General features: G+C 45.2%; 1 protein-coding gene and 1 pseudogene across 1 annotated transcript; one reads left to right on the top strand and one right to left on the bottom strand.

Annotated features, from left to right (window-relative positions):
* Positions 1-476: 476 nt before the first annotated feature.
* On the bottom strand, positions 477-22,253 carry F11R (F11 receptor). Its single transcript, XM_060088339.1, has 10 exons — positions 22,073-22,253; positions 4,590-4,658; positions 4,316-4,423; positions 3,982-4,128; positions 3,488-3,690; positions 3,211-3,313; positions 2,965-3,072; positions 2,723-2,735; positions 2,369-2,417; positions 477-2,232 (listed from the first exon to the last, which is right to left on the bottom strand). The coding sequence occupies exons 1-10, from the start codon at positions 22,134-22,136 to the stop codon at positions 2,197-2,199; spliced, it is 900 nt and encodes a 299-aa protein (XP_059944322.1). The 5' UTR covers positions 22,137-22,253; the 3' UTR covers positions 477-2,196.
* Positions 6,860-9,753, top strand: LOC132483717 (mitochondrial import receptor subunit TOM6 homolog; annotated as a pseudogene).
* Positions 22,254-22,656: the final 403 nt, after the last annotated feature.

A 22,656-nucleotide genomic window follows, 5' to 3' on the forward strand; every position in this document is an offset into this window, starting at 1 on the left:
ATGTCCACTTGAAGCATTCCTATTCAAGTACGGGCCAATGGTAAATTAAACTGAAATCTAACTACCAGACTATTTAGGATATCTCTAATCTCTTTCTAAAAAAGACTACAGGTAAGATTTTTGAATTTTCAAGTCACTTTGGGGGTCCCAATTCTTTTAAGCTAAAACTTCAGGACTTAAACAAACTCAATGTGAAAAATAAACATTTATTACAAAAATTAGTTGTAACATTCTAAAACGAAAGCAGACGAGGTGTTTTCCAACTCAAAGGGACTGTTGTAAGTTGGAGCAGTAAAGTCCAAGGCTGGTAAATAACTGACTCATACTCCTCACAAGTCGTGACCTAGGGAGTGAAGAGCCATTTGCTTCAGACTTACAGGAGCAATGATTCACCTCTGTTTCCCTGTGTCCTTTTCTCCACATCCCTCCCACCCTGTCCCCCAACAGTGATACAAAACTGAAACATACTTCAAAAATCTCATTCTTACTGAACCGTTTCACAATCACTACTTTTATTGCCTAATTAGATTTTATTTCCAGCTGGAAAGCTTATTTTTTATTGGTGCGTGACGATACGATTTGGTTTTTGTTTTTCCTTCTGGATCCTTGATGAAAAGAAAACTTAGTTCTGTGATGGATTGTCAGATAAGGGAACAGAATATGGCAAAGTGGTGTTCAGTATCCTCCACAGAAATTAGCAAAATCAATCCTAGAAGACCCCTTATTTGCCCTCTTGCTAGTTAATAAATAGACTGGGGCTGCTGGGGTAGAGAGAGAAACAGATTTAAGGGCAAAGAAGGGTCAAGATGGGACAAGGGAAGCAGTGGCAGGCAGGACTACCCTGCTCACTCCTGCTCTCCTTACACCTACCCCCTAGAGAAGTAGGACTACTTTAAACTACTACTAAACAAGTGATTCTGAAAATGATTTGAGAAATCCTGCCTCAGGTTCTGGAGCAGCTTTTCCTGTAGCCTCAGGGAAGTATTTTAGTGCATTTGGCTGCCAGAGGTGGCAGGGTGGGCGCTTCTCCTCTCACTGGGTGGATCAGACCAAGTAGAAGCCAGAGTACACCATCACTTCACCCGGGGTGCCCTTCTCCTGCCACAAGAGGACTCTGGAAAATGAGGATCCAGTGTCTGTCTGCCTTGAAGGCAGGAACCAGGAAGGGGTAGGACAGTGAGCTAGGGACCAGCCCAGGTTGCTAGGAAGCAGGGCTTTGGGGATTTTCTTGTTTGTACTAAGAAGGAACCTAGGTATTTCATTTCTCCCATTCCCACAGTACAATCTCACCAAAGAGCTCAGAAGCCCTCCAACACACACTCAATTTCAGTATAGAATTGAGACCACACACACACACACACACACACACACACACACACGTGCTCAGCAGAGCTGACTACTACACAAATTCCCACAACCCTGCAGACACATCTTAAAAGTGTGGGTCCACTTGTTCCAGCCAAGGGAAGGGTGATGGCTTGAGGTACCAGCTCCAGCTTTCTTTTCTGTAGATCAGTTGTGTAAAAACTCTTCTGCTCCGCGTGCCCTGAAAGTTTACTATGATCTCCACAACAAAAGCTCTTGTTTTCTCTACAGACATAGTTGCTGTCAGTCTGCTTGTGTTCAGAAAGAGGACGGTGCAGGAGGATCCCATGGCACTTCTGGCGGGAAGACAGAAGAAAGTGGGCTGCAGAGGCGGAAGAGACTTGACGTTGTCAACAAACAATCATTTCAGCTGCTCCAGTCTCCAGTCCCCACTCTAGAACAGCTGGTACCGGTCCTCAGTACGGCAAGAAAGAGCCAAGGAACCAAGCTCCAGATCCCTTCCTATTTGAGGACCACCACACGCAGGGGGCAGTGAATGCCCCGCCACCCTCGCAGTCTACTTGGAAGGGAACTCAGCAGGCATCCGTCAGGACTTCTGTCTGATCCCTCGTAGGGATGGGGAAAAAGAGCGTTAAACAAGTCCCAGGCCACTCAGCAGTGGTGGGAAAGGAAGGGAGGCAGGAAGGAAGAAGGTGCACATGGCAGACATTATTAAAAAAAAAACACATCCTAACTAAGATAAAAGTGAGGGCCCCTGTGGGGGCTAGAAGACAAATAAGGCATCCCGTGAAACTACAGACATCAGGGGCCAGAGTCTGGTAGCACCTGAGTAAGGCAAGCACAGAGGACGGGAGATGAGCTGGACCAGGGTCACACCAAGAATGATGAGGTCTGTCTGAATTCCCCCTGGAGAAATAAAACATTCAAGTCAACTCTCTACAGTCTTCTTTAGCTGATAATCCCCTGAATACATAGAAACACAGTCTGGAAACCCCTCACTCCAGCCGGGAGGTCCTCCCCATCCCAGGGCAGGCATACTCACATCTCTTCGAGCAGTGGGCTGGCTGTAAATGACCTTCTTACTCGAGGTCCTATGGACAAGTCAGAAGATGGAGACTCAGTCCCCTAAGTCCCTCTCCTTAACCTCTGCTTGTTAACTTTAGAGGCCAGGACTGAGAACTTAATGGAAGCACAGAGTTCTCGGTAGGGAGGTTTGGGTGCAGGGAGAAAGGACAAGCACAGGACCATAGTGGACAGGGCTAGAAATCCAGATGTTTTTTCCCTACCAGGCTAGTTGCCTTCCCCTCCAACCCCTTCCCCCGGGCACATCTCAGCTTCAAACCATATACATCCAAGTACTCAACCTTAGAGAGCTCTAGGACAGCAGCTCACTCACCCTTTCTTTGCTCCTGAAAGACAAGAAATGGGACCATGAGTGTCAGCAGGGTAGAAGACAGCATGGCGCAGGAAGATGGGGGACCTAGCGTGTGGCCCTGAGATACGGGTGACCGGTGCTCTCTGGGAGGTAACCCCAACACACACGGGGCTCAGTATCAGGGCAGTACTCAGGTGGCACCCAAGAACCAGGCCCTGAAATGGGGATGATACAAAGGAGAGCCTTTGAGCGCAAATACTTACTGTCAAAGTAGCCTCGGTTATAGGCGAACCAGATGCCAAAAATCAAGACTCCAAGGAGAATGAGTGTTACAAGGACAGCTGCCACGATGCCCCCTACATTCAGCTCCGCTATGGGACACAAATGAGAGGTAAGGCACCTGAAAGCTTGTTCATGGTATTGACAACATTGCCAAAGCCAGGATGGAAAGCAGACCCCAAACCCCACCCTGGGGTCTGAGCTCAAGCCCCAGCCACGCCCTCACTCACCAGCATCCATGTGCACAGTGTCTGATTTCATGGGTGACCCATACCCATTCCGCGCCTCACAAGTGTAATCTCCAGCATCAGAGGCCGACATGGGGTCAAAGATCTGGAGGGCAGAAGACGAATTGGCTTCCTGCTTGAAGAAGCCAAGCACCTGTCTTTTATGTCTCCTGACCCTAATGCCAAGGTTACCTTGCTGCCTGCTCTTCTTTCCCACTTTCGGGGGTTCTATAACCCTGCGCCCCCTCATACACATCTTTTACCCTGACCCCATCCATACCAGCTCCCCTGTCTTATGGTTCAGGGTATAGGAAGAGTTGCTGAAGGCACGATTGCTCTTGGGTTCCGTAGGCATCAGTACCCCATCCTTGAACCAAAAGTATTCAGAAGGCGGGGAACCGTCTTTCTCTGAGCAGGTCAGCACTGCTCGGGTCCCAATGGTTACAGAGGAGGGGACATTGATTGTAGGCTTGGATGGAGGCACTGGGGAGGGAGAGAAGGTACTTGTCACAAGAGCAGGAAGGCTGCCTGAAGGCCAAGTAGCATGACACTCCCATCCATCAGCTCTAGCCTTCCTCCCTTACTGTGCCCTTAGTTTCCCCCTAACCAGGGGCTTGTTCTTCTCTGACAGCACCAGGACTCTGAACACCCACCTCCCCAGCCCACTGCCACAAGCATTTTCACCATCAGCAAGCTCCAAAGCTTAGCAGAGCCTGCTAAGGGTTTAGGGAAGCAATTGATTGCAAGCCCACACAGAAGACCTGTGGCACGTACCAAGCACAATGAGCTGGACGGTGACCTCCCCATAGGTGTTGCCGCCTTCGTCAGAGACCATACAAGTGTACATCCCCGTGTCTTTCCGGGTCACAGAATGGAAGGTGATGCCACTGTCCGAAAAAGTAACTCGGTCCTCATAGGAAGCTACCAGGACAGAGGAAACAAGGGCAGAGTGAGCTGGAAAGCTAAGAAAAGCTGGTGATGGTGGCACCCAAGGCACAGGGGGCTCTCTTCTTCCCCCAGAAAAGGCGACAGGAAGGCCCTGGGGACTTCAGCCCCAGGGTGTGCCCCCTGCAACCCAGGCAGCCAGCAAGGAGGTGGAGCGACTCACCTGTGATCTTGTTGTTATAGCAAACGAGGCTGGTGATGTCGCCATGGGCAAACTTCCACTCCACGCGGGGAGAGGAGAAGCCCGAGTAGGAGCAGGACAACTTGGCAGCTGCAGACAGGATCAAAGTGAGTGGGAGGAAGAAACAGCAGTAAATGGAGAAGCTGGGGAAATGGCCCCAAACCACAGTCTGGGCTGGATGTTCCCCAGGGGTCTGCACCTGCTCACCTCCCTTCCCTCCAACTCCCGCCACCCTCCACAGCCCCTCCCAACTCACGTTTATTCTCAGCAACTCTGACTACTGGTTCAGAAGTTTGCACTGCACCCCTGCCCAGTGCCAGTGAGCCTGAGAAGAAGAAGAGAGGTGGGTCCATCAGGAGTGGACAGAGGAATGCTGTGGAGAGGGAAGAGCAGCCCCAGCTGATGGGCATCTAGGGCTGGGACTCTCCATGCTGAGATTCCAAGGTCAAGGGATTCACATTCCTCTCGGATCTCACACTTTCTCACCAATATTCTAAATATCTTTTAAAAATGCTTTTTGCTACAATTGAAGGCTAATACTTGTTTTAATCAATGGAAATAAAAGATTTCCTCCTAATGCAATTTCTTTATTTAAAAAAATTTTTCCCTGGGCTTCCCTGGTGGCGCAGTGGTTGAGAGTCCGCCTGCCGATGCAGGGGATGTGGGTTCATGCCCCGGTCCGGGAAGATCCCACGTGCCGCGAAGCGGCTAGGCCCGTGAGCCATGGCCGCTGAGCCTGCACGTCCGGAGCCTGTGCTCTGCAACAGGAGAGGCCACAACAGTGAGAGGCCCGCGTACCGCAAAAAAAAAAAAAAAAATTTCCCCTCTGTGACTCCCAATAATCTAATCAGATTCCTCCTAGTCCAAGAGCAGCTTTCTAAATGACATTTCATGGTTCAGAGAAAGCTTCTCAGCAAATAATTGCAGTCACTTGTCAGACAATCCTGGCAGGAAGCCAGCAAAGCTGGAGGCAAGGGAGGGAAGAAAGCGAGGAGCAATAATAGGATAATAATAATACATTTGTAGGGCCTTTTGTGCTTTTTAAAGTGTTTTCACATACAATTACATCATTTGATCCTTGAAACAAGCATGACAGATCAGCAGGACAAATATTATCATCCCAGTGTTACAGGAGGAACTGAAGTAAAGAAATGTATCTAAGATCACACAGCTGGTTCTGGACCAGAAGTGGGCTCAGATCATCTCATTAGAATCTCCTTCTGCCCAATGGAGAAAAGAAGGAAAATGTGGTGTGTGGTGGAGGTGGAGAGAGGAGGTAAGGAGAGGCAAGGCTAATTAAATAACCTGGTGGGAGAGAGGCAGCAGGGCTCACAGGAGGGGCCCACACGTCCCAAAATAAGCACCAGTGCCAGAGGATTCTAGGATGGTGTGATATAGTTACCAACCTGCACGTACACAATTACTCTCATTCATGTTTTCAAAGCTCAAACTCATGAAGGATGCTTTATTTATAGCTTTAAGTCAAAGTCCTGTCTTCTTTAGATAAATGCAAGCACATCTGTTCAATGCAAGTATACTTTTTCGTTATTAAATTACCCAAGTAACTGAATATGGTCTCTCGACCCTGAACCTCCCTTTTCTTATCTGAAGCATAAGGGGTTTGAATTAGATGTTCTCTGAAATCCTTTAGGTTCTTTTTCTTGTTTCTTTCTTTTTTTTTTTTTTTTAAACCTGAAAGATTAGGTGGGGGGCTTCCCTGGTGGCGCAGTGGTTAAGAATCCACCTGCCAATGCAGGGGACATGGGTTCGAGCCCTGGTGCGGGAAGATCCCACATGCCGTGCAGCAACTAAGCCCACGAGCCACAACTACTGAGCCTGCGTTCTAGAGCCTGCGCGCCACAACTGAAGCCCGGGCGCCTACAGCCTGTGCTCCGCAAGAAGAGAAGCCACCGCAATGAGAAGCCCGTGCACCGCAACAAAGACCAGCCCTGGCTCACCGCAACTAGAGAAAAGCCCGCAGGCAGCAGTGAAGACCCAACACAGCCATACATACATACATACTTACATACATAAGTAAATAAATAGAAAAAATAAAAGATTAAGTGGCTGATCCAAGTTTTCATAGCTAGGAAGTGGCAGAGCTGAGATTAGCATACAGGTCTCTCCTATACCTCTTTTTTTCCCTTATTATACCATACTTTTATACACCATGTTGCTTTTCAGAAAAGCCACTAGTGTAATGGAGGCAAACTATGTACTAAAATATGATTCTTTTAAAAGTCAGGTCCATTTTATCTAGAAATTATTTCTAATCATATTACTTTTTATCTGTATATTTGGCATTATATTTCAAAGTCAAATCTATAATCAGATGTAATAACAGATACAGAAATTAACCCAAATAGTCTTTACTAAATTGAAAACTGAGGACATGGAAGTCTCTAGCTCTCATCAAGAACGCTGACAATTAAATGTTTTGATTTTTTGCCCAAGTCAACTTTCTCTGCTTTGATGATGGGACCTTGTTTTTTCAAGATTCTCGAAATTTACAATTTGCTACCTGTGATGTACACCGAGACGTGCAAACCAGATCTCTCTTCAGGAATGAAGGACTTGTTGTCTCAGCTGCTGGGACTGCTGCCAGAAGAAGACCTGCAGCCATCAGCCCTCTCTGAGGATTCCCAGAACACTGCCTTGCCCAGGGCCATGCCTCCTACCAGGCAGCAACAGGGTCAGGGCACTGGCATCCAATGCCTGATCAATGAGGGGGGGGGGGGGTAGTTCCCTGGTGACCTACTGGTTAGGATTCTGGGCTTTCACTGCCATGGCCAAGGTTCAATGCCTGGCCGGGGGACTGAGATCGAGCAAGTCCTGCGGCCAAAAAAAAAAAAGGAACCAGCAAGAACTGACTTATGGAGGCTTCCCTGGTGGTTCAATGGTTAAGACTCCATGCTTGCTTCCACTGCTGGGGGCTCGGGTTCGATCTCTGGTTGGGGAACTAAGATCCAACGTGCCACGTGGGACAAAAAAAAAGTGGGGGGAGGACACATATAAAGTCCCAGCTCTATCACTCCAACTCCCCAACTTGGGACAACACTGAAGGGCTATTTCTGCTTCAAAGGTCCCTGTGCAGTAAGCTGAGGCCTTGTTGGGACTACAATGCAACTCAGCTTTTCCCTCTGCCCAGTCTTGCTTCCATAGGTGTGGATCCCAAGAACACTCCCTAATAAATGTCTTGCTACAATAATTGACATCTCAGAGTCAGTTTCCCAAGAACCCAACCTATGACACCACCCAAATGAAGAACAGCTTGTAATTAAACTAAAAACTAGCCTTTGAAATAAAGGGCCGCCCAAAAGAAAATAAATAAATAAATCACAGCATATGAATTTGATGATTGCTTCTGCCTCACTTCGAACTTTAGCTGAAGTTCTTTTTTGAGTCCTCTCAGATTATCAGATCTAAAACATGTGCAGGAATGACACCACCACATATATACACAAACATATTGGGCAACTGGCATCTTCCCCTTCTCATTAATTCTGGCTGCTATTACCTAGTCCAGGCTTCTCTCCTCTTGCTTAAAATACAGGGCCCTTCACCTCAAGGCCTTCTCACCTTCCTCTTATGCAGGACTGTTGATGTCTGCCTGTGGCCTGACTGCAATACTCAAAACTCTACTGTCACTGCATCTCACACCATGAGTCAAGTCCAGCCTCCCCACCATGTCCTTCCCTCCTAGTGACCCCAGGACACCTCAGACAACCTGATCCACGTTCCCCTTCTTGTTCCTGAACAAGCCTCTGGATCCAGACTGCCTGCATTCAAATCCCAGCTCTGTTACTTATAATCTGTGTGACCCGGGCAAGCCACTTAGTCACTTTGAACCTCAGTTTACCCACTTGTAAAATGGGGATAATAAGAGTTTCTATGTCAAAGGGCTGTTGTTGAGAGTTAAACAAGCTAATACAAATAAAATGCTTACAAGAGTGTCTGACCAACAGGAAGCACCAAATAAGTATTATGTCTTATTATTATCATCATCTGCCCATAGGTCCTTCTGTACATATTTCTTTTTCTGACTTCAAAGTTTTCTTCAGTAAGACATATAAATAAATATAAATACTGCCAGAAAAATGCTTACATTCCAGCCCACTAAACCATCTCTGCTCTATCACTGTAATTGCCTTGGAAAGACTAACTCTTTTCTAGAGCTTCCCTGGTGGTGCAGTGGTTAAGAATCCGCCTGCCAATGCAGAGGACATGGGTTTGAGCTCTGCGCCGGGAAGATCCCACATGCCGCAGAGAAACTAAGCCCATGCGCCACAACTACTGAGCCTGTGCTCTAGAGCCCGTGCTACGCAACAAGAGAAGCCACCTGCACACCGCAAGGAAGAGTAGACCCCTCTCGCCGCAACTAAAGAAAGCCCGAGTGCAGCAACGAAGACCCAATGCAGCCAAAATACATAAATAAATAATTTATGTTAAAAAAAAGACTAACTCTTTTCTAGAACCATCATGTATAGAGCAGCAGAGCTGAGGGCTTTCTCTCACAACACCCACAATTTCCCCATCCATTCTCCTCATCTATTTTATATGTTCCCTTACCTCATCACGACCTCCCTTTTGCACTTAACCTTGGACCTATACTTGGCATACTGTACATACAAATGTCCTACTAGTTAACATGGTAAACCAAAACAGAAGGAAATTTCACCTTTTCCATTGTGAGGTTTAATTTACTCCACGTTCACAACAAGAAAAACTACAAAGTCAAAAGCATCAATAGATTTTTTGGAAGGTGCGTGCTGAGAGGCCTTGTAGAGCGCTAAGGTGCTGCTATCGCTTCCAGTGGGGCTGGCATGACCACTGCAGGCTCAGCAAATGAAGCTCCTGAAATTCCAGACAAGTGGGAGACTGGCTTCAGGGAGTCTACCGCTTTGCCACCGATAGAAGTGACTTCTGGAGGAAATTTTTTTTTAACTTAATTAATATATTTATTTTATTTTTGGCTGTGTTGGGTTTTCGCTGCTGCACATGGGCTTTCTCTAGTTGTGGTGAGTACTGGCTTCTTACTGCGGTGGCTTCTCTTGTTGTGGAGCACGGGCTCTAGGTGCGCAGGCTTCAGTAGTTGTGGCACGTGGGCTCAGTAGCTGTGGCTCATGGGCTCTAGAGCACAGGCTCAGTAGCTGTGGCGCACGGGCTTAGTTGCTCCACAGCAGGTGGGATCTTCCCGGACCAGGGTTTGAACCTGTGTCCCATGCATTGGCAGGCGGATTCTTAACCACTGTGCCACCAGGGAAGCCTCTTCCAGAGGAACTTGATTCTTAATTTGGGACTCTTTGCTGCCGGAGTTTGGCTGGCCAGGAATTTGAGTGACATTGACTTAATGGCACCTCAGCCTGGGGTGTAGCCGTAAAGATACATGGAACCCCTGTGCTGTACTCGAAACTTCCATAAACAGAGCCTCCAATCTGTGACCATCACAAGACTTGCCCTGATGGCAGCTGAAGTTTGATTCAGATGGGCACCTTTCTTTCCCCGCTTGATTTCCTTTTCTTTGCTGAGTCCACTCGGAACACCCTTCTCTGGTCAGCAGGCAGGCTTCAGCTAAAGTGTTGTCCTCTGTTCTGTAAAGTTCTGTACATAGTTCCAAAGTTTCTGCAGGGGATGATCTTTGCTCTTGTCCTGAGGAAAAATCTAATGGTATCTCAACAAATAAAGACTGTACACAAAGACCAAAAAAAATAGATTTTTTGGCCCTTTCATGTACAGAAAACCTTCACTCAATCTTGCACTTCTCTCTAGTGAAAATCCTTTCCTCCCTTTCTCTCTAAACTTCTTAAAGAAGTAGTCTACACACACTGTTTCCAGCCCAACATACACATTCACTGCTCAACCTACTGCAATACGTCTTTGGCTCTCACTTTGAAATTAAAATTGATTTTACTAAGGTCACCAATCGTATTCCTCAATTCTAAGATACCCTGATTATAAGATATAACATCAATTTAATAATAGCTTCTTGGGGGAACATCGTATTAAATATGTACATGGGCTGTAAGTCACATCCCAATTTCTAAAACATTAAAGTAGTCTTATAATTAAAGATATCCAGTATTTGCTTTTTCAGTTACCTCCTGTGGCCTTTGTGAGATGTTTGACCCTGCTAACCACTCGCCTCCTCAAGCCACTCCACCCCCTTGGTTTCTGCGTTCAACCCTTCTGGTCCTCCCCCCACCTCAGTGTTATCTTATTCGCCTTCTTGAACTTTGCTTCCTCTGTCCATCCCTTAATATTAGTAATCCCCAGCATTCCATCCCATGCCCTTTCTCCTCTCCATATTCTCTCTAGGAAATCTCAAATACACAACATTCCTCTACACCAGTGTATGGCCAGCTCCAGATACTACCTCTTGCCTGAGCTGCAGACTCCTATTGCTGTGCCTCCTGACGGTTCTACGTGGACTTCACACACCCCCTCCTGCAATCTCACGCTGCTCACCATTTCCCACTACCTCTCGCTTCCCCACCTCTCTCCAGGTTGGTGGTATCACCATTTACTTGGTCACTCACTCTAGAACCTTTTAAGCCATCACCATCTTTCCTTCACTCTAGTCAAACACCAAAGCATTACAATGTCATCTCCCAAATCTCCCTCAAATTTGGCACCTCCTCTCCAGGCCCACTGCCACTTTTTAGTACCATCGTCATCTGAAGAATTGCATTTGGTCTCTCAATAGGTTTCTCTGCCTTGTTTAATTTTGACCCACTCACATTCATCCTCCACCTCACTGCTAGAGAAAGAGTTGACATTTATTGAGCACTTAAAATAGTATATGCCAGGCACTGCTATAAGCACATTACATGGATTTAATTCCTACAACAACCTTAGGAGTTGGGTGATACTGTTATTATCACCTCTGTTTTCTACATGGGGAAACTGAGGCCCAGAGCAGTTAAGTGGTGGTACAGCTTCAAATCAAGGCAGTCCAATTCCAGAGACTGGGCTACACTATACAGCCTTCTAAAAAGTGCAAATCTAACACGTGCTTCAAGCTTCCAATGATTCTACATTACCTGTAAGATAAAATCCAAATTCTTCAGCCAGGCAAGAGTTCTAGCACCAACAGAACTGGTGATAAGCTTATCATCTTCACCACACTCCCTATTCTTGCATTTTAACCTCCAGCAATACAAAACTACTTACAATTCCCAGCAAAGACGTGCAGTTTCACAACCTCTGCCTTTGCTTATGCTACTCCTGTTATACGGAACACCCTGTCCCCTCTTTCTCCACCTGGCCAGCAGGTATTCAAACACATTACTTTATGGGAAATGACTTACCCCACCCCCAATCCTCACCACAGCCAAGTTAAGGTCTCTTTCCTAGGCTTCCACTACCCCATGCAAAACACTGTCAAAGCACTTCCCACATTATAATGACATCATCTATGCGCCTATATCTCTCCCTTATCAGGCAGTAAACTACCAAAGGAGCAGGGATAATATGTTAATCTATCATTCTGAGTTCTCAGCACTTAGCATAATGCCTGGTACAAACTGACATTGAACAACATAGAGCCTTAACAAATTAGGTCAGAGCAGACCATTCACTATAACATCTACTTGTTAAGGTTTATCTACAAAGATAAGCCCATTTTTCAAATTGGCAGATGGGGCACGCCCAAATAAAGAAAAAATAAACTTGGGACTTCCCTGGTGGTCCAGTGGGTAAGATTCCACGCTCCCAATGCAGGGGGCCTGGGTTCGATCCCTGGTCGGGGAACTAGATCTCACATGCATGCCACAGCTGACAGTCTGCGTGCTGCAACTAAGAAGTCTGCACGCCACAACCAAGACTCGGCACAACCAAAATAAATAAATAAATAAATATTTTTAAAAAGAAGAAGAAAAAACAAACTTGATTCAAGCCCAATCTTTAAAAAATTTTAATACTAGCAACAGTGTTTTTTTTTTTAATGTTTAGTTCTCAGAAGAAAAAAAAGAGTGTTCTATTAATCTTTTTTTTTAATTTAGCTTCACAATTTAAGAATTAAGTGTTTTTAGTTTGCTTCATAGTTATGAAACAGAATTAAAGTTCTCTGCACATGAGTGGTTTCCTCCTGCCATTTTGCAAAAGGGCCTCATTTCTGCACCTTGGCTGCAGTGTGCCTGTAGGTGTCTGCATGCACAACAGTAGAGGCTGGTTTCTCACATCCAGTAGAAGTGTGCAGAGCCAATGCAAGGTCTGCACACATTTTAGACCTTCTAATGCAAGGTCTAAAATGGGCGGAGGGGGGGAATGGGGAAAAGATGTGAATCCATTTACAACACCCCCATTTCTTTTATGATCACAAGAGCAACCCAAGACTCCAAATAGACTCAAGTCATCTGAGGAGACACCTGACTAGATCACTTTTCTTTCTACAGAATCTTCAAAATGGTTCATGGTTTTTACGGATTGAATTGTATTCCCTCAAAATTCATATGTGAAAGCCCTAACCCCCAGTACTTCAGAAAGTTGACTGCATTTGGAGACAAGCCCTTTAACGATGTAATTAAGTTACAGTGAGGACCTTAGGATATGTCCTAATCCAATCTGATTGGTGTCCTTCTACAAAGAGACACCAAGGGTGCTCATGCATAGGGGGGATGACCATGTGAAGAGGCAGCAAGAGGGCTGCCATTGTAAGCCAAGGAGAGGCTTCAGAGGAAACCATCCCTCCAGCACCATGATCTTGGACTTCTGGGCTCCAGAACTGTGAGAAAATAAATTAGTGTTGTTCAAGCCACCCAGTCTTTGGTATTTTGTCATGGCATCCCCAAAATACCAATACAAAGGTTTAAATTGGGCATCAGCTGTGGACATTCTGGTTGAATCTCCAGTCACTACAGCCTTGACTCAAGTATGCACAGTGAAAGAATCAACATTCTGCACAGCAAAGGAAATCACCAACAAAATGAAAAGGTAACCTAGAGAATAGGAGAAAATATTTGCAACTCACTTATCTGACAAAGGGTTAATACCCAAAATGTGTAAAGAACTCATACAATTCAATAGCAAAAAAAAACTAAACAATCTGTTTTAAAAATTGTCAGAGGATCTGCATAGACATTTTCCCAAAGAAGACATACAGATGGCCAATAGGTACATGAAAAGATGCTCAACATCATTAATTATCAGAAAAATGCAAGTCAAAACCACAATGAGATATCACCTCACACCTGTTAGAATGGCTATTATCAAAAAGACAAGAAATAGGGAATTCCCTGGTGGTCCAGTGGTTAGAGTTCCGTGCTTCCACTGCAGGGGGCACGGCTTCGATCCCTGGTCAGAGAACTAAGATCCCATGATGCGCAGCACGGCCAAAAAAAGACAAGAAATAACAGTTGCTGGTGAGGATGTGGAGAAAAGGGAATCCTCATACAAAGCTTATGTTGGTGGGAATGTAAATGGGTACAACCACTGTAGAAAACAGTATGGAGGGTCCTTAAAAAGTTAAATATAGAACTATCATATGATCCAGCAATTCCACTTATGGGTAGTATTTATCCAAAGAAAATGAAAACACTAACTCAAAATGCTACATGCAGCCCCATGTTCACTGCAGTATTACTTACAATAGCCAAAATAGGGAAATACCTTGAGTGTCCATCAATGGATGAATGGATAAAGAAGATGTGGTGTATATATATATATATATATATATATATATATATCATTCAGCCATAAAGAAGAATGAAATCTTGCCATTTGTGACAACAGGGATGGACCTTAAGGGCATTATGCTAAGTGAATTAAGTCAAACAGAGAAAGTTCAATACCACAGGATCTCACTTATGTGTGAGATCAAAAACAAATGAACAGGGCTTCCCTGGTGGCCCAGTGGTTGAGAGTCCGCCTGCCGATGCTGGGGACTCAGGGGACGCAGGTTCGTGCCCCGGTCCGGGAAGATCCCACATGCCGCGAAGTGGCTGGGTCCGTGAGCCATGGCCGCTGAGCCTGCGCGTCCGGAGCCTGTGCTCCGCAACGGGAGAGGCCACAACAGCGAGACGCCCGCGTACCGCAAAAAAAAAAAAAAAAAAAACCCCAAGCTTATAGATACAGAAAACAGACTGGGTGATTGCCAGAGGTGAGGAGTGGGGTGTTGGGAGGCAAAATGGGTGAAGAGGATCAAAAGGTACTAACTTCCAGTTATAAAAGAAATAAGTCATGGAGATGTAATGGGCAGCATGGTGACTATAGTGAATAATACTGTATTGCATATTTAAAAGTTGCTCAGAGAGTAGACCTTAAAAGTTCTCATCACAAGGAAGAAAATTCTGTATTCATGTATGGTGATAGATGTACATTTACTGTGGTGATCATTCTTCAATAACTATAAATATTATATTATGTTGTACACCTGAAACTAAAATAATGTTGTATGCAAAACATACCTCAATAAAATAATTTTTTAAAAAATCAACAGAATTCTTGAAGACTTCTGCAAGGTTTGTCCTATACTTTTAATTAATTATATCCAAATTCTAGACACATGTTACTGAGCATGACCAAATGAATAAAATAATAGCATGAATAAAATAATAGCAGCTAAAATTTCTTGAATACTATGTACCAGATACTCTTCTGAGCCCTTTACAGGTTTAGTTCATTTAATCCTTGTAATAATGCTATGAAATAAATATTATTATTGCTCCCATCTTACATGTGAGTTAATCGGGGCACAGAACTGAAGTAATTTGCTCAAGTTCACAAAGCTAGTAGGAGGCAGGGCTAGGATTCTAACCCAGGTAATCTGGCTCCACGGTATGATACATTACACAACTATGTAAAACAAAAACAAATAAAAATAACCATATTGCCATCTCAAAGGTCAAGGTAAATCAATTTGTTCAGGCATAGAAATATGTCCAAAATGTAAAAACAATATGTAGAACATGACCCTATTTTTACAAATAATAAAAATAACCCGAATATACACATAAAGGAATCTCTAAGAATAGACTCCAAACACTTGACAGTGCATATTATCTGAGAGATGAGAATACAGGCAGCTTTTCTCTTCTATGTTCTACATTTGTGTAATAAACAAGTATGTATTAAGTGTTTTAATTTAAAGAAAAAAGAGTGGGAAGCGGAATAAAAAGGGAAAAGAGGGCCTCCCTGGTGGCGCAGTGGTTGAGAGTCCGCCTGCCGATGCAGGGGATACGGGTTCGTGCCCCGATCTGGGAGGATCCCATATGCCGCGGAGCGGCTGGGCCCGTGAGCCATGGCCGCTGGGCCTGCGCATCCGGAGCCTGTGCTCCGCAACGGGAGAGGCCACGACAGTGAGAGGCCCGCATACCGCAAAAAGAAAAAAAAAAAAAAAAGGGAAAAGAATAATAAAGATCACAAGAAGCAAAGAAAAATAAAACAAAGCAAGAAAGGAGAGTCAAAAACAAAGGCAAAAGGAAAGGAAGGATGATAAAGAATAACAGGAAATACCCAAATACTGACACACCAGGAAGCACAGAATGATTAAATAAGACTTTAAAGGTGAAATGAAGTAACAGATGAGTAAGAAATAGATTATTACACTATCAAGATTCTGTATGTGAGTCTGATAAATTTTAAGGAGAGAAAAAGGGCAGGAAGAAATGAGAGCACATGCATTGTGTCATTAAAAACCCTGTGAGGGGGAAAAAAAAGAAAAAAAAGAAAAACCCTGGGAGACAAGTACTATTGTTATCATCCCATTTTATAGATGAGAACATTGAGGCTTAGTACAGTTGCCCCAAATCACACAGCTGCAAACAACAAGGTGGGAATCTTAACCCAAGTCTGCCTAACTCTGAGTCTCCAAAACTACTGCACTACACAGCATTTTCAGCAGAGCAGCAAGGAAACACCATTCATACTTCAAGATCCTGTTTCAGTGTCCCTTGATCCATCATGCCTTCCCCCAATCAAAATTAATCTCTCTCCAACTTCTAGGAATATAGCCTAAGAAAATAAAATAATTAAAGGTAAGCTTAAAGATGTATGTTCAAGGACAATTTAATGTATTTCGTACAGCAAAGAAAAAAAAAAAAAAACCTTAAATGCTCAACAAAAGGTGAACAGTTAATTACAGGATAGCCATACAGTAGAATACTATAGAAGGGATTTTGTTTAAAGTGTATTTTGCTCAAAAAAAAAAAAAAATACAGTCAGGACATGCTACCACCATACCAGGGCACATAGATGTTCCTATCCTCTCTGTCATAGAACGTAGTCACCTACCTCATTTAAAACTAGTATTCAGTCATTAACTAATAATCTAAATGAGAAGAGATCTATAACACAGTTTTGTTTTTTCCCACTGTAATTCCTACATAATCTGAAAAACCGGCCACAGCTCCAAGTAGCATTAGTACACAGTTTGGTTTAAACATTGATATCTATGGATTTCTGTTGAGCTGGTGTGACCCTAATCAATTTCTGCCCACAGAGCCAAGACTTAAGGAAAAGTCAGTGACACCAAACAGCCATTTTATTTTCTCTGATATATTTTGCACAGGTCATCTATACCACACATTTATTCATAGTGGAAAGACTAGAATAAAACCAGCAATCAGTGTTTATCTCTAGATAATAGGATGACATGTGACTTTACTTTCTCTATATCCCTCTGTTTTCCCATTATTCCACATTGAACATCTATTATTTCTTAATAAAAAATTTATCATTTTAAAAAGTAACTCTTTCCTTCTATGCTCCCCAAACATTTCGTGCTTCGATGACAGCCCCTGACACACAGTGCTCTGTATTCTACTTAGTCAATGTATGTCTGTAGTTCCTTGAGAACAGAGAAACCAAATTATGCTTTTATCCTCCCCCGTTCCTAGCACTGTGCTTTGCCACTTTGAAGCAATGCTGTGATGAGAAAGGTGGTCACAGAGGGTGGAGGCATCCAGACATCTGACAGAACCCACCAACAACCCTCCCTTGTACATGCAGGTCAAACCCACAACAGAAAAGCTACTTCCTTCTGCTGCTTTACTAAGAAATCTGTTTTCTCTATGCATCCTGTTAATTATTAGAATTTTCCTTAAGTTGTTTTCGTGCAATGCGTTTGTTTTGATCCATTTAAAAACAAACAAACAAAGGAAGGAAAAGGAGGGAAGCCAGCCAGCCAGCCAAGCCAGTCTCTGGTTTTCTCTAAGAATTCATCCAAACTTCCCCTCTACGCAGATGAGCCTCATAGGACACTCCCACTGTAAGGGAGCTAGAGCCTCGGGCTAATTGTTACAATACCTGACTCCCCTCAGAGCTTCTTGATAGCAGATGTTATTCATTTTTTCTCCCTAATCTCTAGCACAGTGCTCATAACATAGTAAACACCAATGTTTATTGGATTAACAAATGAATTTGACATTGCAATACAATTAGAACCTGGACCCAGGGCTTCCACCCCCAGTTTGCTCTTTCCTTCCCACCGCTCACCCTGTAGAGACTGAAGTTACTCCTGGGGTTTGGGGTGGGACAGATAAGGAATGCGTGGGCAAGAGGAAGGCTCTGTGAGCCCAGCAACAGGCTGGGCTGATTCTAAACAGCCAGGCTTGGCTGTATTTTCAGTGACGTCGTTCAACTGGCAAGGCCCTCTGAGGATGGTGGAAAGTGGTGATGGCAGTGTAGGACAGGAGAGCTTTCACGCCATTGCTCCCTCCTGCCCTCTCTCAGCAGAATTTCCAGTTCTACCTGCTCAGCTCTCCTCCCCCACCCATCTCCCCATTACAAGGGAAGGCTCTGCCTGCCTGCCCAGGGCTCACTCCAGGGGGCCTGGCATCAAACTTCCTGCCAACCAGCTGCTTCCTCCTGTCCTACACATTGTAAAACAAATGACACCAGGCGGACTTTAGACAGAAACTCTGCTTATCAGGGAGTCCCAGGCAGATGAACTCTGAGTTTTCAATGCCTGGAAAACCCCAGTATGTATCCACTCACATTACATCTCACAACCCCCTGACAACACTGAAACCTCTTCCACAATTACGTTTGACAAGTGGCCATCCAGGTCTTCCCTGAACCTCTAGAGGAAGCAGGTCTGAGTTTAGAGATTCCCCAAGGTTTTTCCTTAATGCTAACAGATGTGAAAAACAAGCCCCATCATTTCCTAATCTCTCACATAAAATGTATATAGCTTTTAAATCTGTCCTTGAGCAGGAATGTCAGCCACTTCTGAGTCCACAGAACAGATGCCCCTTGACCCAGAGGACTTGGGGAGGAGGGCGGGGGAGGGGGTGGAATATTCTAATGGCCAAGGCCACACCACCAATATGAAAAGATCTCCAGGGTATATTAAATGAAATAAACAAGATACAGGATGGAATACAATGAATATAGTGTGCCTCTTTTTGTGTAAGAAAAGGGAAAAGAAAGAAATATATATTTATATATACTGATATTTGTATAACAAAACACTGGAAAGATGTATAGGAAACTAGGGGAGATATGGAGTGAACAGGAACAAGGTGGGAGTGATAACCCCACTCTTTTATATCATTTTGATTCTCGAACCACACTAATGTATTAACCTCTTCTAAATAAATAAACTTTGTTTTTTTAATTACAGCAGCTCCACCCTAAGCCAAAACTAGGTTGGAGACTCCAGGCAAGCCCAGATCACAAAGAAACTGAAGAAAAACATCATAAAGTGAAAAGTGTTCTGGAGCCAGGAGGGAAAGACTAAGACACTGGAATTCCACTACCACTCACTTCCTAGTTCCAACTTGCTGTGTCACTAGTTTCTAGGTTCTGGTTTCGAGGGAACAATTCTTTCATGAGAGTAATTTCAACCCCCCAGTAGAGGGAGGGGAAAGGAGGAGTGACCCACCAATCTACAGTTTGAGGTAAATCTAACCCTGAACAGCAAAGCTAGAAAGGCAGAAACATCAATACGAAAGAAACACCGGGACTCACAGACTGACCCAGACACAGGGCAGCAGTTCCTCCCTCCTGGAATGTTTCAGTGGGGACACTACATGATGTAAGAGGTGTGTGTGCAAACACCAGGATTCCAACCTAGGTTTCCTGTTTCTCCTCTGCAGTTACACCAAAAAGTCATCCTATGCACACAACACCCTGCTAAGCAGAAATGCCTCTTCCTGCCTGGGAGATAGCTGGAAACTTTTCTAAGCACAGGCTCTCTACGGGGAGGGAGACGAGTACTCTCTGTCACCAGTTTTACTTTTCCCAGGCCCAGTTCTCCCAGTGTTTAGTCTCCAACCCTGTCTCAGTAGGCTCAGGCCTTCCTCTCCACTAGGTTCCCCAGGCTGGGGTTGGGCCTTTGCTTGATCCTTTCTTCTTCCTCCCTGATGGCAGAGCCCACATGAGGACCAGCCCTGGAGGGAGGAGGGAGAACATGCAGGCATCCTATATATGCTTCCAGTATCCCAAGGGCAGAGGACAGACTAGACGCCCAAGAAAGCCCCTACTTTTTCACTCTCGCCTTTTGGAATCTAGCAGGGTCTCTCCCTGCTTCCTTTGACCTGCTCTACTATGGGCAGCATCCTTTCATCCTCACAAAATCCAAAGGGGATAAAAGCTGCCCGATAATAATCATTTCATGTATATGTAATGTAGCTATTATCCCAGTTGATCCTCAGGACAAGGTTAGGACAAGTATTATTACTCCCGTTTTACAGATGAAAAAACTGAGTTACTAGACTAAGATCACAAATAAGGCAGAAAGCCAAGCTAGAACCCAGGTGGGATGGCCTGGCTGCTATCTCCATCCTCATTGTACTAACCAAATTGCTCCCCCCAGGTCTAGCCCTATTTACATGTGACAAAGTCAGTTCCTCCATCTCCTGGACATGTTACTTTCGAGGATCCACTGTCCTATCAAGCTAATACAACATCATCTCAAGCTCCCTCTAAACCACTGTTTCTTGATTCCCTAAACAGACTAGAGGACACTCCCAGGCTCAGAAGGGTGATATCACAACTCTTTCAGGGTCAGTATGTGATTATAAAAAAATGAGGGGGAGAGAAAAGAAAAAGGAAAGGGGAGAAGGATGCAGCTCTAGGAAGCTTATAAGCCTGACAAATACTGTCACAAATAGTCACTGACTCAGAAACTTCTAGGTTGGGGGTGGGGGGTACTGGTACAGCACAAGTGTTGGCAACATGTTTAGTACTGAGTACCACCCAGAACCAAAAAATGACCATGGGTATCACTAGCAGTTCTAAGATACAGACAGAAGTAAATGAGGAAGAAGGGGAGGAAAAGAGTGGAAACTGAAGAAAAGGGGGAAACGGAGGAGTAGAATGAAAGCGAGAAGTGAGAAAAGAAAGAATCTAGTGGGAAAGAAAAATTGAAAAAGGTAGGTAAGATAAGTGGACTCTGGAGCAGTATCCCAAACTGATGTTTTGATATCCTGGTTCCTGTGCCACAGGGTGCCTGAGACGCTGGAGCCAGGAGTGGGAAAAGGAGAAGTCAGTCAGGAGACTTTGGTTCCAGTCCCAGGTCCTTTTGTCAATCTGGAAAAGTCATTTCCCCTCTTTGTACCTGTTTCCTTATCTGTACAATAGGGAGAGGATTCGACTTGTCACTGGTCCAGTCCACCCCAAATGTTAATGTTTTTGTGATAAGGGACAAAGGAGTAGTCAATTCATCTGCCTTAAGACACCCTTCAAACTAAGCAAAGTGAATTATCTTATAACTGCTAATATTGATCATAATTGTTCATTTCTTTTATTTCCTAAAACATGGATGTTGAGAGGGAAATGGAGAATCTTACAGATCCCCTACTGACACAACTATCCACAGAAGCACACGGATAAGTGTACAGGTGCTGACACAGGTAGACTAAGGCACAAACCACACACTCGGCCGGGCACAAGCATATCTATAGACGGAGGCCTGCCCCAACAAGTGAGTCTCATTGTTCCACAGGAAAGGGAGTTTACAAAGGAAACAAAAACTCTCAAACAAGGCCAGGGGGGAGGGCAGAGTTCTGGCTCTGAGAAGGAACCAGCCAACCAAAAGACAGGACCTCCCCCTGCGAACAGTCACTCAGTCAACAACATTTATTAAGGACTCTGGAAGTAGTTATTCTAGAAAGGAACTTTGAATGCTGTGCTCTGAGAAACTTTAGGTTTCAATTTTATTTCCTTTTTTTTTTTCCAGATTTTGCACCTAGACACTTTTCCCAGAGCAACAATAGCAACCCAAAGATCCGGGGAAAGCTAAAGAAACCCTTCAGCAACAGCCAGGGAAAGAAACTTCCGCCCCACCCCATCTCCATTAGATTTTCTCTGAGGACCCTTAAGTAGCAGAGTATCCAGGGGGCCAAGGGCATCAGGGTATGAGAGGCTTCCGACTTCTCTCGTGTTGTTCTCGGATGTTGGATGCGTGTTGGAGGGGCAGGATGGTCCCCTTCCCAGGTGTGTGATCCCGGCTGGGCAGGGCCCTCGCGCCCACTGGCCCTCAGCAGTAAGTGAGGATGAAGGAAAGGGGAACCAACCTCTCCCCGTTATTTTTCGTGAACGTGCGGAAAGGCAGCTCCCTCCCAGGGGATGTCAGAGGAGGGGTCATTATTCACCAGTGTGGGGGAGGGGAGCCAGCCACTCACCAGGGTAAGGGGGACGGGAAAAAAGAGGGACGAGCCAGGGGTGGAACGAGGACTAGGAGGGTGAGGCGGACTGGCTTCTGAACCCGTCCCCTCTCGCGGACAAGAGGTGTGGGGAGCGCCTCCCTCCAACCTCTGACCAGACCCACAGATTCCTCCAAAAGCTCCGGGAACTTACACAGGATCATCGATGTGAAGAGAAGCAACTGTTTCCTCCCGACTTTCGCCTTTGTCCCCAACATGATCAAGATCCCGATACGACAGTAGTCACCGGAGCCCGGGAACAGACACAGCTTCACCCAGCAGGAGCGCGGGGACTAAACTCCAGCCGCCAGGTTGAGCCCAGCCCAGCCCTTCCCTTCACGCGCGATTGGTCGGCGTCCCGCCTGTGCACATTCCGATTGGTGGAAGGAGCCGCCGCTCCACTGAGTGATTCACCGTCGCCAGGTGCAACTCCGCCCACTACTCCCCACTAGGGCTGACTGGCGCCTTTCCAAGACCAAGCTGCCTCTGATTGGGCCAGGAGACTGTCGCGTAAAGAGACCCAGACCTCACCTTCTGCAGGTGAGGACACTGTGATTGGGCGGCGTTCCTGAAGTAGGGACTTTCTGACTGGCTAGGTTTTGTGTTGGAGCTGGAAGATTAGAGGAATACCTTAAAGGAGGTGGTAGGGAAGGTAGTCCTACTGTGGGACGAGGGAGAGACAGGCCTGAGTTCTTTTGTTTGTTTGTTCGAATGTAAATTGCTGGGTGCTGCAGAAAC

Source organism: Mesoplodon densirostris, chromosome 2 (genome assembly GCF_025265405.1).
Source record: "Mesoplodon densirostris isolate mMesDen1 chromosome 2, mMesDen1 primary haplotype, whole genome shotgun sequence".
Lineage (NCBI taxonomy): Eukaryota > Metazoa > Chordata > Mammalia > Artiodactyla > Ziphiidae > Mesoplodon > Mesoplodon densirostris.